Below are 14,570 nucleotides of genomic sequence, written 5' to 3' on the forward strand. Positions count from 1 at the left end.
CTCTGGCTTTACGTTTCCTATTTGTACGGGAAGAGAACCCACCCAAAGTCCAAACCCTTTCCTGGTGGGTAACTTTTTTTTTTTTTGGTACACAAAGGACCACCCACAAGTGGGCCTGCTCTTGCTTACTGACAAAATTAGAAAGAAAACAGACTAGTTCCGGGAGGAGCTAACATTTCTTCCCGTGATCCTTTCTTTGGTGTAACTTGTCTAGGTTTTCTAGCAAAGAACTTAGCACATAATAGATGCTCAATAAAGACTGGCCATGTCAATGATGATGATGATGACGATGTATCAGACTGTTTTGGCAGGGGTTGAGTTTTATATAAACTCAGTCATCAGGAATTTATAAAGAAAAAGTTTATTTTCATCACAAGAAGCACACACACTATGTACAATACACACCAACAGAAGTAAAAAAAAAAGTGCATTCTGCATCTTCTACTGCAAATTCACAGTACAAAAGATACTGCCTTTAAATATATTATTTAAAAAAACAAGAAAAAAATATATAATAAAAAAATCATCGATATTGTAACGCAATTCACGGGAACCCACTGGCAGCTTCTGGAAAACCAAACAACTCATGGTGTGGAGCTCCTGATTGGGGGAGGGACAGGGATTGGTCTGTACCTACATTTTGTTGCAAAAGAGCTCAGGACACTAACAGAGAGGAAAACTAGGGTGGCCTAGGTGGTAATAAAATCTCTATGAAAGAAGAGTATGATTGTATGACTGGGGAATGGGCAGGTGCTGGACTCTGGTGCAGAGGCCGCTTGGCCTGCGCCATTCCACGGCTGGCTAGCAGACCAAGCTACGTTCTTTCATTGCCTCCTATGGGACACAGCATGGGCCAATGCCTGCCTGGCCTGCAGGAACTACCAGTGTTGTTTCTAGCAAGGCTCCTTGGAACAGATGTGAACACACAATGTAAAACTGCATAGCAGAATAAACACATATGGAGTAGGACAAGCTCACATCCCAATACCGACCACTACTAACAAGACCAAGTATTCAATCACAACAGATGAGAGTTTAACAGTTCTGCATAAATACATAGTATTTGTAAACTATTATTAAGGCACTCAATTGTAAAACAATAATTACAGTGTAGGAAAAGAGGGAGGAAGCAGCTATCTTCTCATGCAGCAAGGCCGACAGGAAGGACAGTGGAGGACTGGTGATCTGCTTATCGGGACTCCTGTCTGAGACAGTGACTGAAGCCAGGGCCCCAGCACCTACGGCCAAACAAGAAGACGGCAGTCTCTCCAGAACCACCCAGGGCGGCACTGGTCACAGTTTCATTCCAGATCGTTAAGGTGATTTGCTCTGTGGCTCAAGTGACACTGTGTCTGGATGCACATGATCACTTGACTCGGTTTCTATACTCAAATCTATAGATGCAGAGTGAACTCAAACACATAGGCATTCCATTGCAGAGCAGATAATAACAAAACAAGTGGCTGGGGACAGGGGTCATTCAACAACCTTCATTTGGCCTGCAATGTCTGCAGGAATCTGGGTAGTGGGACCAAGACGAGTGAGCCTGCTCCGTGCTAGCCAGGCGTCACCAAGTTTCTGATTTACCCAGCTCTCTTGCCAGAGGTGAAGGGGGTCCCCTCGCTGAGTTGTGTGTTCAGAGGAGCCCTGCTAGGTGGCCAGCCAATGAGAAGAGTTTTGGGCAAAATGTATTCTGGCACCAACAATTTCCCACCAATGGAAGGCAACTCCCTCTCCACTGCCTCAGGTGAGGTGACTTAATAGGATCTTGACTAAATTATGTAGCATTTGTTCCCACTAGGGAGAAAAGGTCCCCAGGAGAGTGGTGGGGAAATTTATCAACCTTTTAGAATGGACTGCCCTGAGATAACAGTGCATTAGTCCAGGGCCGTGCTGAGGGTCTGTTCTGTTCAAGCTCAGCTCCATACTGCTGCATCCTCTGGACTTCTCCAGGGGGAAAGGGCTTTATATTACTGGAATGCTCTTTAGCTGAAGAGGACAGGGTGGAGCAGAATGGGCTTGGACCGTACAGCTGTCTGTGTGCACCTGGTGAGCAATCTGTATGCTTAAGCAACAGGGTGCCAAGGAGAAGGGCTTGCCACCCAGCAGAGAGCTATTCAACAGCCCAGAGGTTGGCTGGGGTCCCTGCACGGACAGCAAGGAAGCAGGGAATGGAAAGAGAAATAAACTCTGCTCTTAGGAAATACGTGCAACAAGGGACCTTGCTAGAAGACTCGGAAGTAGCCATAAGACAAAGAAATGGAAATCGGCATTGTCAATTACCATCCGAGAGCAGCCTGGTTCTCCTCTTCCCGTGACCACTATCCCCCTTATACTTAACAAGACTTAAAGAGAAGACCTTCCTGTATCAATGCAAGGTGAAGATGTAGAAAAGTTCAGTCTAACTTTTGGCATGCCACATGAATTAATGTGAGGCAGAAGGTAAGATTCAGCTGTTTATACAGAGTATCAAGCTGATTTAGAAAATGTTCCTTTTGTCCCAATTCAACAAATGCATTCAGTGAAAATGATAGTCATAAAAAACCAGTGACTTGCACAGCACAGACCCCTGCCTCCACCGCCTGCCTCTTTCCTGTGCCACTTAGGTTTGGAATTTTCCCCATCAGCTAAGGTTGCATACAAAGCAAGGGCCAAGCTATGGCATATGTTACAGTGCAAACTTTCTTTTCAGAGACAGTATGAATTTGTCTTTGCCCAGGTGTCCCGACGCCTGACGGAATGCTCATGTTGTTCATACAGCATTTTATTTTTTTGAGACAGAGTTTCACTCCCAGTTTCACTACACCCAGGCTGGAGTGCAGTGGTGCGATCTCGGCTCATTGCAACCTCCGCCACCCAGGTTCAAGCGATTCTCCTGCCTCAGCCTCCTTAGTAGCTAGGATTACAGGCACACGCTACCACACCCAGCTAAGTTTTTGTATTTTTAGTAGAGATGGGGTTTCACCATGTTGGCCAGGCTGGTCTAGAACTCCTGACCTCAGATGATCCACCTGCCTCGGCTTCACAAAGTGCTGGGATTACAGGCGTGAGCCACCACACCCAGCCCCATCATATAGCATTTTAAATAGCCATGTGCCATCTGCTTACATGCAACTGATCTGGGTTTCCAAAAAAAAAAAAAAAAAAAATCTTATCCTTTTCTCCAGGCCAGAGTATTAAGCATGAAGTCAAGAATGCTTCACTTTGCTCTGATGACGGGACCAGCGCTCTTGTCTGGATGTTGATATGCTAGTTGTGCTTCCGAAAATGAATGGGTAAGTTTGCCAGAAGCCAAAGACCAACTTGTATTCTCCAGATTCCACACCCCACCTCCCAACTCTTTAGATAAGAAAAATTATGGCTTTCAAAATTAAAGTTTTCAAAAATATATCATTCTCATACATAGATGTGGTTAAAAAACCAACGAAAGCCTGTCATCACTAAATTTAAAAGATTATTTTGACACAAAAATTGATCTACCACATGAAATTTGATTTGGCAAAACATACTGAACTTGATATTTTTTGACGCTATGCTTTTGTTGGCTGAGGGAAGAGGGGGAACAACCCACAGGGTTTCAGGAATAAGTGGATAATCACCTTTTAAGGTGATTTTAGTTGACACTAGTGGGAAAACAGCTTCCTATAATGTATGTATTTTTAAAAATCACTCCAAGGAAACAAAGTCCTGGAGGGAGGATTTTTGCAAAAACTCTGCCCACTAGGTAAAATATGAACTAGCCTTGTTCCTGCAGACCCCGCCTGGGGTGCTTTCTAGAATAGCTTTGGGGAGCACGGTTCTGACCAATGTAAGATGATGGCTCACTCACCCACTTTCAGAATTCAGCTGGCCCTTGAAGGCTTTCTGGTTTCGCTGAGTTAATCTGGAAGACCCAGCTGACGGCAAGATGCAATTGTGGAAGAGCTTCAACTGTGTTCACCTGCCTTCCCCCACGTACGCAACCTACTCCATCCTGCACAGGTGAGGCTAGTGCGGGGCTGGCAAAGCTTGTGGTTGGGAGGAGGGAAGGGTCTGGCCTTAGGTGTCAGAGAGGCAGAGGGCTTCAAATTTACCCAGTTTCTTCCTACAGGGCCATGGGCAGCCCTGTCTGGCAAATCAAACCAGGAGTCAGCAACTTTTTCTATAAAGGGCCTGACAGTAAGTATCTCAGGCTTTGTGGGCCACGTGAATTCTGTCACATATTATTTCTTTTGTTTTACAACTCCTTAAAAAGGTAAAAGCCATTGCTTGAGCCAGGGAGGTTGATGCTGCAGAGTCAAGACTGCACTACTGTACTCCAGCCTGGGTGGACAGAGCCAGGCTCTGTCTCAAAGGAAAAAGGAAAAACCATTCCTAGCTCACGGGGCCACATGCCATAGTTTGCTGACCCCTGAATTCAACCTTTCTGCTTTTCTACAAGCTGCCTCTCTCTCAAAATGTTTTGACATCTAGCTTGCTGACACCTTTGATTCAAGCCTGGCGCAGCGGGACTGGCTGAGCTCACCTGAGTCTTAAAGGGGCCGCCCACAGAGCCAGGCAGCGACTACAGATCCCTCTTATACTCCATCACTGCTGTTGGGAAGAGCTGGAGGGAAACAGGAAGCAGTAATCTCACTGCAGGAAGGGGCAACTGTAGACATCTGGGAAGCGTCCCGACAGTCCTGTTCCTTTCAGGGAAGCTGCTGAAATCTCCTTTCCCTTCCCTGGATGGGCCCTAGTGGAGCTAAGCAATCTGGGCTCTCAGCAGGACGATGTGTCTCAGAACCACCACCTGAGCCAGACACTTAAGCAATTTCAAACCTAAACACAACCATGTGTTTCAGCAGCAGACGCTCAACAATGCGGGTGGGCCCTTCCCCTTGAGATTTAAACTTCAGCATTAGCAACAACTGAGAACAACCCATACATTCTCCCCACCGGACCCCTGTGCTAGTCAAACACGTAACAACACAACCAGGACAGAGCGCCTGCACCACGAATTGGGCACAGAGTCAGCTCAACAACAGCGTGGGACTACTCATCTGATGACTTTACCCAGCAGTGCTTGGGGCTGTCGGGTTAAAAGTCTTGACGTGTCTGGGGTCCCAATCAAAACACAAAACGAAAAATTCTTTTTTTTGGAAAAACGCTTTCAGACAGAGCATTATTCCCTGGAACGAGCCTTGGTCATTCTTGTGTTTTAAAAATAAAAAGCACAGCGAGAACAGAGGTAGGACTTAATGTTGCCATCCGAGAGTTTTCTGCGAGGCCCAGAATGAGCTAGAGCGTGTGCCGCGGTGAGGCTGCCACCACCAGGACTCTTCTGCAGGATGTGAAGGGAACAGTCTGGATGTGTGCACCTATGTGTGCACATTCTTCCTAAAACACGGTTTTTCTTGAAGACACGGTGGGAGCGGAGTTTTGTGTCTCCTGGCCAGCGGCTCCTGGTTCTCCCAGGCCACACGACTGATAGCTCCCCTTCTTGTGCTGCATGTTGTTTAGTTTCTTCTCCTCCTCTCTATAGCAAGAGTAGGGGAAAAGTTAGGATGACTTCAATCGTTTAAGGGAAATCAAGATGTAAGGGGTCGATCCAAATCCACAGTGAAAGTGAGGGAGGGATCATATGAAAATATCCGCCCAGCCTGACACAGCAAAAGACGGGTCAGCTTTTGCTCATCCACAAAGGGCTCTTTAAGTTTTCTGGGGCGGGTTTCCCTGATGGTTTGGAGGCTGCAGCTGGGTCCCTCGGGGTTGCCTGGGGCTCATGCAAGAAGGAAGATTCGCTCAATGTGGTGTCCTGGGAGTCAGCGACGGTGGACGGGTCAGCCTCACTGGACAGGTCTTCCGTTGAGAAGTTGAGACTTCCGAGCTTGGCAAGAGAGTGTGAGCGCTTCAGTGGGGAAGAGACGGTGAGGCCCGCCAGCCGGAGCCGGGTCTCAATCTCCTGCGTCCGCTGCTTCACCAGCCCGGGCTTCCCACGGACGCTGTGGATGCTATCGCTGCTGGAGCTCCGGGTCAGGTTGGAGCTCATGGAAGAGGAGGTGGGGGTGTAGCAGATGGTCTTCAGAAAGTCTTTTGAGAAACTACTGGTGTGGTCCAGGCGGTAGAGGAAAGGAGGGGGGCTCTTCAGTGAGCCTCCTTCCAATGAAGCTGGGGAGGCCTCTGACTTCTCATTACTCCCAGCCTGGCCGGGCATAACCAGGGGGCCCAGCTCGTGGAGCGCGGCTAGATCCTGGCTCTCCTCAGGGATGCTGGCCTCCAGCCTGCCGGCGGGGCCATCCCTGGAGGGAGGTGCTGGGTCTGCAGGTGCGCTCTTCAGCCGCTCCAGCTCTTTGGTGTGCTTGCGGACCAAGCCTGCCTTCTGCAGCTGAATGATGGACTCCTGGTGCTGCATCAAGTAGCTGTTGGTTGTCGGCTTCTCAGATTCATTACTGAACAGAAGCCTCAGGTCCTTGGCTGGCTTCATATCTTTCTTGGGTGACAATTCTTCCTTTATTACCACTTCTGTGCTGGGAGGGTTCTTATCACAGTGAGCATTCTTCAAAAGGAGGGACTTTGGCAGAACTTTTGGGGTCTCTCTGGAAGGTTCCAAAAGGCTGGCTGGTGGCTCTAGGGCAGCTCCAGCCCCAGGGCCACTGGTGTCTGGCCTCCTGGAGCCTGCTGGTGGTAGGAACAGGGGAGGTTCGGTTGGGCCAGAGGCTGGCTTCTCCGGAACACGGGACCTGCTGGCCAAGTGGGCCACAGGGGAGGACGTGATGTGGGGTAGGAAGGCTGGCTGGGTGCAGATGGCAGAAGCATTGGGGTCCTCACATCGCTCCCTGGAGGCCTCAGGAGCCCTGCTGGCTGTAGGGTACATGCAGTCGGCACAGGATTTATAGGAAGGCTTCACTTTGTTAAGGATCCCAAATATAGCATCATGCTGCAAGGAAGGGGACAAGAGCATGGTGAAACGGTGCAGTCATGAGCCAAAGACCAAAAACGTGGGGTGGGCAGGGAAAGGGGTGCGAGGCGGGATTGGGGTGCGAGGCGGGACTGGGGGCCGGGCCTGTAGGGGAGGCTCTCATTTCACTTAGTACTGAGAGACAGACCTCCCGGAGCCCACTTGATCGTGAATAACCACCGTGCCTGGCCTGAGGTGGATTTTATACCCCAACAGAAAACAAGTTTACATTGTATCCTAAGGAAACCCCCCTGCCTTTTGGTCAGTGAGGATCTAAGTGAACGTGATACACGCCTCTATGTCCCCACCCTTCACTTCCTTACAGGCCAACTGACAGGTACCCAGTGGTCCTGGGAATGGACTAGAAAGGTGTGTGAAGAGTCCCAGGGGAGAGAGGGACAAGTTCAAAGTCTCCGTGGAGGGAAGGCTGCCCAGAGGAACTGACACTTCAGCTGAGGCTTCTGGGACAAGCAGGTGTTGACCAGCCAGAGAGAGCAGCATGCAGGTCCAGAAGCAAAGCGGGAGGAAGGAGGAGGGCACCCCCCCACCCCACCCCGCCTGCACAGGACTATAGGCTGGAGAGCAGGACAAGGCAGGAGGGCAACAGGGCTCTGTCTCTCTCTCTTTCAAACAGATAGAGACACGGTCCTACTATGTTGCCCAGGCTGGTCTCAAACTCCTGGGCTCAACTGATCCTCCTGCCTCGGCCTCCCAAAGTGCTGGGATTACAGGCGTGAGCCACTACACCCCGCCAGCTCTGTCTCAACACCTCCTTACGTCCTTGCCCCATCCTCTGAGCCACTTTGATCCCAGCCTCCCAACTTCCCCTGTTACCCCACCAGCCTGCCTGTAGACCACAGCCAGAGGGGGCTCATCACCCGCCTGCTTAACGGCCCTGCCATGACTTCCAGGGTTTTTTTGTTTTTTTTTTTAAATGGAGTTTCGCTCTTGTTGCCCAGGGTGGAGTGCAACTGCGTGATCTCGGCTCACTGTAACCTCCGCCTCCCAGGTTCAAGCAATTCTCCTGCCTCAGCCTCCTGAGTAGCTGGGATTACAGGCATGCACCACCACGCCCAGCTAATTTTATATTTTTAGTAGAGATGGGGTTTCACCATGTTGGTCAGGCTGGTCTCGAACTCCTGACCTCAGATGATCTGTCCACCTCAGCCTCTCAAAGTGCTGGGATTACAGGCGTGTGGCACCATGCCCAGCTAATTTTGTATTTTTAGTAGAGACAGGGTTTCACCATGTTGGTCATGCTGGTCTCAAACTCCTGACCTCAGATGATCTGCCCACCTTGGCCTCCGAAAGTGCTGGGATTATAAGCGTGAGCCACCGCACCCGGCCCAGGGTTTTATCTCATCTGTCTTTATGGGTATTTGCTTTGTGGTAAGTAGGGAAGTGGGGGAAATCCATAATTAGTATTTGATTTGGAATGCTTTATGGAGGTCGACAGATGCAACTGCCCAGTTTTGTTTGCATTATAACATGCTGTTAATAATAATAAACTGGCTGTATACTTGAATGCATCTGTCAGGACCCCAAGTGCCCCCACTTGAGAACCACGGCTGTCCTGTGAGATGGGCAGGTGAAGCCAGAGGGAACGAAGTCAGCAGCAGGGCAAGGGTGGAAGTGGAGACCAGCCTGCATGGCCACCCTTCCACTGAACCAGACTCTGCTCCTGCATCACTTCCCCCATGGAGGAAGGAAAAGGTTGGCTGGAATTAACCAATTTCTCAGTAAGCACCAGGTTGAAGCTCAAACCTTGTGGCAGATAATCCACTAAAAATGGCAACTCCAAGAGACTAATGGAGTTAAGTATTAGAGTCTAAGTTGGAAGGCTGGATACTTGACAATGTTGGGAAATTACTATATATATATATCTAGATATAGATATCTAGATATATTTGTTTTTTTAAGACGGAGTCTCGCTCTGTCACCCAGGCTGGAGTACAGTGGCACAAACTTGACTCACTGCAACCTCTGCCTTCTGGGTTCAAGCAATTCTTGTGCCTCAGCCTCCTGAGTAGCTGGGATTACAGGCACGCACCATCACACCCAGCTAATTTTTATATTTTTAGTAGAGACAGGCTTTCACCATGTTGGCCAGGATAGTCTCAATCTCCTGACCTCCTGATCCGCCTGCCTCAGCTTCCCAAAGTGCTGGGATTACAGATGTGAGCTACCGTGTCTGGCCCTATCAGTTTTTTAAAAGGTGACAATGGTATTGTGGCTATGTTAACATACTGGAGCATTTATGAATAAAATGATATATCTGAGGCCAAGCGTGGTGACTCAAACCTGTAATTCCAGCACTTTGGGAGGCCAAGGTGGGCAGATGGCTTGAGACCAGACTGGGCAACAGTGAGACCTCATCTCTACAAAAAAACGGAAAAAATTAACCGGGTGTGGTGGCATGTGCCTGTGGTCCCAGCTACTCAGGAGGCTGAGGTGGGAGGATCACTTGGGCCTGGTAGGTCATGGCTGCAGTGAACCGTGATCATGCCACTGTACTCCAGCATGGGCAACAGAGTGAGAACTTGTCTATAGTATGTATCTATCTATAGCTATAGTATATACCTATAATAAATATTTTTTAGATATAGGTATCTATATCTAAATCTGGGATTGGTTCCAGAATCATCAGGGGTGTGGGGAAGTGGGTAGGGGTGAGATGAAAAAGAATAGTCATATATTGATAAAGGCTGAAGTTGGCTGATAAATTGTATGTTTTAATTTTACATACACAAAAAGAAATTGAATTGGAAGCCCTGCCCAGGGTATGAATAAACATGGCGTGCAGATATATGTGTTATTCCCAACAGATTCTCAATTTGCTATATAAGGTACGCACTACATACCCACCAGCAGAATCACCCCCTGAAAGAACCCTCAGGTCCCTGGAGATGGGAGCTGGGGGCCCAGGAGAGGCAATAGAAAAAAATCAGCTGGGTGTGGTGGTGGGTGCCTATAGTCCCTGCTACAGAGGCCAAGGTAGGCCAATCAGAGTGGGATGGAAGGGATGGGGTATGCCACCCTGCAGGCCAGGCTCTGCCTACCTCCATGCCATCGGGACAGCTCCTCTTGCTGTTGTTGTTGTTTAGGTTCTCGGAGTTAAGCAGGTTTTGATCGAGCTGGGTTGGAAGCTGCCCCCACCTCCCTGCTCCCAGGCCCTCCTCCCTTTCCATCTCCTCCACCTGCAGCAAGGAGCCACTCTGGCCTTTGGGACTCCCAAACTCTAGTTTCTTCTTCACATCCTTCTCACAGAGTCCGGAACCTTGCTGGGGCTGTCTGGCCAGCCTGTACACCTCTGCAGGTGGAGCAGCTTCCTCCAACAGAGCCTCCCTCTCTGGATCCTCCGGGTGGACCAAGCTGCCAGTTTCATCCTCGGGGGAAGGCAGAAGGGGGTCTGAGAGTCGCCGGAAACAGCAGGGGAGGGGGGGTCCTAAGCCAGGCTGGGCGGCATCATCCAAGAAGGGCAGCCGGCTTTCCGGGGTGCCATCTGGGGTCTCTGGCAAGAAGTCGCCGGGTCCTGCAGGGTCATCCACAGGCTGCTGGAGGCTGCTGTCTGTCTGCTGACGCCATAGCTTGTTGTGCCGCTGTTTGCTGCGGAGGGAGAGGGTAGAGGAAGGTGAGGGGAGGAGGAGGGTGCCTGGGGGTGCTGGGAAGAGTATGTGGTGAGCCAGTGAGGGGCTGCCCAAGGTCAGGGCGCCAGGGACGATCCATGGCTCATTCAGGTAGAGCCTCTCTCTATTCATTTGTTCCCAAGAAACACAAGGATGAGAAACAGCACTGGCTCTTAAGTTGTCCAGGCTCGCACAGGAAGCCTGATGTGACTTTCTGCCCGATGACAATGGGGAAGGAACGCGGGGGCGTCTAGACTTCAATCTGTGTATCTGTGTTTAGTGCTGCCTCATTTAATGAACTTTGTCACGTCAGTTACGCTCCATCTCTCATTTCTCTGTCAAATAAGAATAACAATGCTCTCCTACCTATATTGTAGGGAAATGAAGGGAATCAAAGTGGAGTATGTACAGATCTATACACGATAATACAACTATACACACACATAATGCACTGGAATGCATTTGGGAAGATCCTGGAAAACTAGAAAGTGTTTGTTTCGGTCAGTTTTAAAATAATTTCTTCTACTATGATGATGACATTGTTTTTATAATCCTTTTTTTTTTTTTTTTTTTTTTGAGATGAGGGCCCAGGCAGTGCAGTGTTGTGATCACGGTTCACAGCAGCCTCAAACTCCCGGGCTCAAGCGATCCTCCCGCTTCACCCTCCCAAGTAGCTAGGGTTACAGGCATGTGACACCATCCCTGGCTAATTTTTACATTGTTTTTTTTTTTTTTGTAGAAACAGAGTCTTGCTATGTTGCCCAAGCTGGTCTTGTACTCCTGGTCTCAAGCGATCCTCCTACCTCAGCCTCCCAAAGTGTTGGGATTACCGGCGTGAGCCACTGCACCAAGCCCTATAATACATTTTTAAAATGTAAGGCATAAAAAAAGAAGTTTACGGTGAAATAAGGTAACTAAGTCACCCTCAAGGACCTTAAAGTAATACCAGTATCACAGGCTTGCGAGGGTTAAAAAGAGAGAGGTAAATGTAAGAGCACAGTGTGAGAGCGCCTCTCTGCTCAGTGTGCACATCCCAGCCAGCAGCTACTCAAGTTCACCGCCACGCTGCTATGAACCCGGCCTGGAGCGCCCGGCTTAGGCTGCAACGGGCACTGAGTGCCTGGCAGGCTCAGGGGGAGGACAGTGAGATGGTCGCTCTTCCTCCTCCTCCTCTGGGCCTTGCCTGGGGACCTGTCCAGCCCTTCTGACAGTGAAGGAGTCCACAGTTGGCCGGCGCTATTCTCTGGACCCTGTTTAACTCTGCCAGGGCACCCTGCATTCCCAAACTTGGCCAAGAAGCTGGTGGACTTCGCCTGTGGCTTCCTTCCAACACCGGCCTGATATCACCCAGGGAGGCCTGCTTCTCGTACAGACTGACTAGAAAAGGAACCGGGAGAAAGTGACGCCCAGGCTCTGGGCTTCCAACTTGAGAGCCTGGGGTACTGGAACTATAGCGAGGACCTCCCCCACCACCCCGTGTGGGCAAGAGAACCGCAGGGCTTTTTGCACACAGCACCCTGACTCAGAGGCCGAGTGAGGGGCCGCGGTGTCCCTCTCCCTCCTGCCGCCCACTGGCTGTGTGACGGGGGACAGGCCAACCTCTCAGCGTCAGCTCCTTATCCCTGCACTGATCCTCGCAAAAGGGGGATAACCTGTACAGAACTTTTTAGGGTGGGAGTTCAGGGACTTTAAGCTACATTTATTATTTACTACAAGCCAGATGTGGAAGTATCTGTAAAGGTAAACTTGTTTAGCACTGCAAAAGGAAAACAAATCTTGGGACCCCAAACTCACTAGGCCAAAGGGAAAAGTCAAGCTGGGAAGTGGGTCACGCAAATCTGCCTCCCATTTTGGTTCCTAAATAAGATGGCTACAAAGATGAAAAGCTACACACCTCCCTCATATCTTGCCCACAAGGAAATTCCTTGCGGTCCCCAAGATCTTTACCCTAAAGCTTTTCTGTTAAAATTCACCATGGCAATGTAAATTGCCCACTATCTTCACAGGTGGGGGGATGGGTGGGAAGGAAGACACAGGACAGAACTCAAAGTCATCCCTCTACCCACCTGACACAAATACATATCTGATTGTTTCCTCTGCCCTATTGTCTATGTTACGCAAAAACGCAGATTCACTGAGCCAGACGAAGGCATGCATGACTCTTTTCCCCCTATCCTGCTTCACATGAAAATTGTGCATTTCTCAATATCCCATCCTTTCCCCTTAAAATTTGAAGCCCTCAAAATTATCTGAGGAGAAAGGCATAGACCTGTCTCCCGGGTGCGCATCCTTAACATTGGCAAATAAACCTCCTAAAATGATTGAGACTTGCCTCGGTCATTTTGCTTGATTGACAGACAGCACTCATGCAAACCTCACAGCAGCCCTATTGGGTGGGTATTCTTTAAAAAAAAAATTTTTTTTTTTGAGGTGAAGTCTCACTCTGTCACCCAGGCTGGGGTGCAGTGGTATGATCTCAGAACCTCTGCCTCCCGGGTTCAAGCGATCCTCGTGCCTCAGCCTCCTGAGTAGCTGAGATTACAGGCACGTGCCACCACACCTGGCTAATTTTTTTTGTATATTTTTAGAAGAGATGGGGTTTCACTATGTTGGCCAGGCTGGTCTCAAACTCCTGACCTCAGCTGATCCGCCTGCATCGGCCTCCCAAAGTGCTGGGATTACAGTGCCTGACCCTCAATTTTTTTTTTTACAGCTAAAATACATATAACATAAAATGTGGGCCAGGTGTGGTGGTCTAGCACTTTGGAAGGCTGAGGTGGAAGGATCGATTGAGCCCAGGAGTTTGAGACCAGCCTGGGCAACATACCGAAACCTTGTCTCTACAGAAAAAATATAAAAAATTAACCGGGTATTGTGGTGTGCACCTGTAGTCCCAGCTGCTTGGGGGGCTGAGGTGGGAGAACCATTTAAGCCTGGGAGGTTGAGGTGTTATGACCATACCCTGCACTCCGGCCTGGGTGACAGAGTGAGACCCTGTCTCAAAAAAATAAATAAAATTTGCCACCCTGACCACTTTTTATTTATATATTTAAAAAATTTTTAAGTATTTCTTTTTGAGAAAAAGTCTTGCTCTGTTGCTCAGGCTGGAGTGCAGTGATGCAATCATGGCTCACTGCAGTCTTGAACTCCTGGTCTCCCAGGTTCAAGCCATTCTCCCGCCTCAGCCTTCCAAGTAGCTGGGATTATAGGTGCACGTCACCACACCCAGCTAATTCTTGTATTTTTAGTAGAGACGGGTTTAACCTTGTTGGTCAGACTGGTCTCGAACTCCTGACCTCAAGTGATCCACCTGCCTCGGCCTCTTAAGGTGCTGGGATTACGGGCATGAGCCACCGCACCCGGCCTCATCTTGACCACTTCTAAGTGTACATTAAATACATTCATAATGTTATGCAACCATCACCACCATCCAGAGAGCCTCTAGACTAGAGTCTCCAGAATGCTCTGTCTCTGGCAAAGCTGAAATTCGGTACCCGTTGAACAGTAACTCCCCATTCCCTTCTTTTTTTTTTTTGAGACGGAGTCTCGCTCTGTCGCCCAGGCGGGAGTGCAGTGGCGCAATCTCGGCTCACCGCAAGCTCCGCCTCCTGGGTTCACACCATTCTCCTGCCTCAGCCTCCTGCGTAGCTGGGACTACAGGCGCCCGCCATCACACCCGGCTAATTTTTTTTGTATTTTTAGTAGAGACGGGGTTTCACTGTGTTAGCCAGAATGGTCTCGATCTCCTGACCTTGTGATCCGCCCGCCTTGGCCTCCCAAAGTGCTGGGATTACAGGCGTGAGCCACTGCGCCCGGCCCCCATTCCCTTCTTCCAGTCCCTGGCAACCACCATTCTACTCTCTGTCTCTGTGACTTTGACTTCTCTAAGTATCTCATATGCATGGAAACATACAGTAGTTCTCTTTTTGTGATTTGCTTATTTCACTTAGCACAATGTCATGAAGGTTCATGACTGTTGTAGCCTGTGTCAGTCTTTCCTTCCTTTTTAAGGCTGTGTAATATCC

General features: G+C 49.4%; 1 protein-coding gene across 1 annotated transcript in view; it reads right to left on the minus strand.

The window, feature by feature from the left end:
- Nucleotides 1–342: 342 nt before the first annotated feature.
- Nucleotides 343–14,570, minus strand: part of SSH1 (slingshot protein phosphatase 1) — a 76,502-nt gene continuing 62,274 nt past the window's right edge. Inside the window, exons 14-15 of the mRNA XM_030821326.1 lie at nt 9,979–10,525; nt 343–6,898 (exon numbers count right to left, since the gene is read on the minus strand). Of these exons, the coding sequence (XP_030677186.1) occupies nt 5,642–6,898; nt 9,979–10,525 (1,804 nt within the window). The 3' untranslated portion in view covers nt 343–5,641. The remainder of the gene's footprint in view (nt 6,899–9,978; nt 10,526–14,570) is intronic.

The sequence above is a fragment of the Nomascus leucogenys genome, chromosome 10 (genome assembly GCF_006542625.1).
Source record: "Nomascus leucogenys isolate Asia chromosome 10, Asia_NLE_v1, whole genome shotgun sequence".
Classification (NCBI taxonomy): Eukaryota; Metazoa; Chordata; class Mammalia; order Primates; family Hylobatidae; genus Nomascus; species Nomascus leucogenys.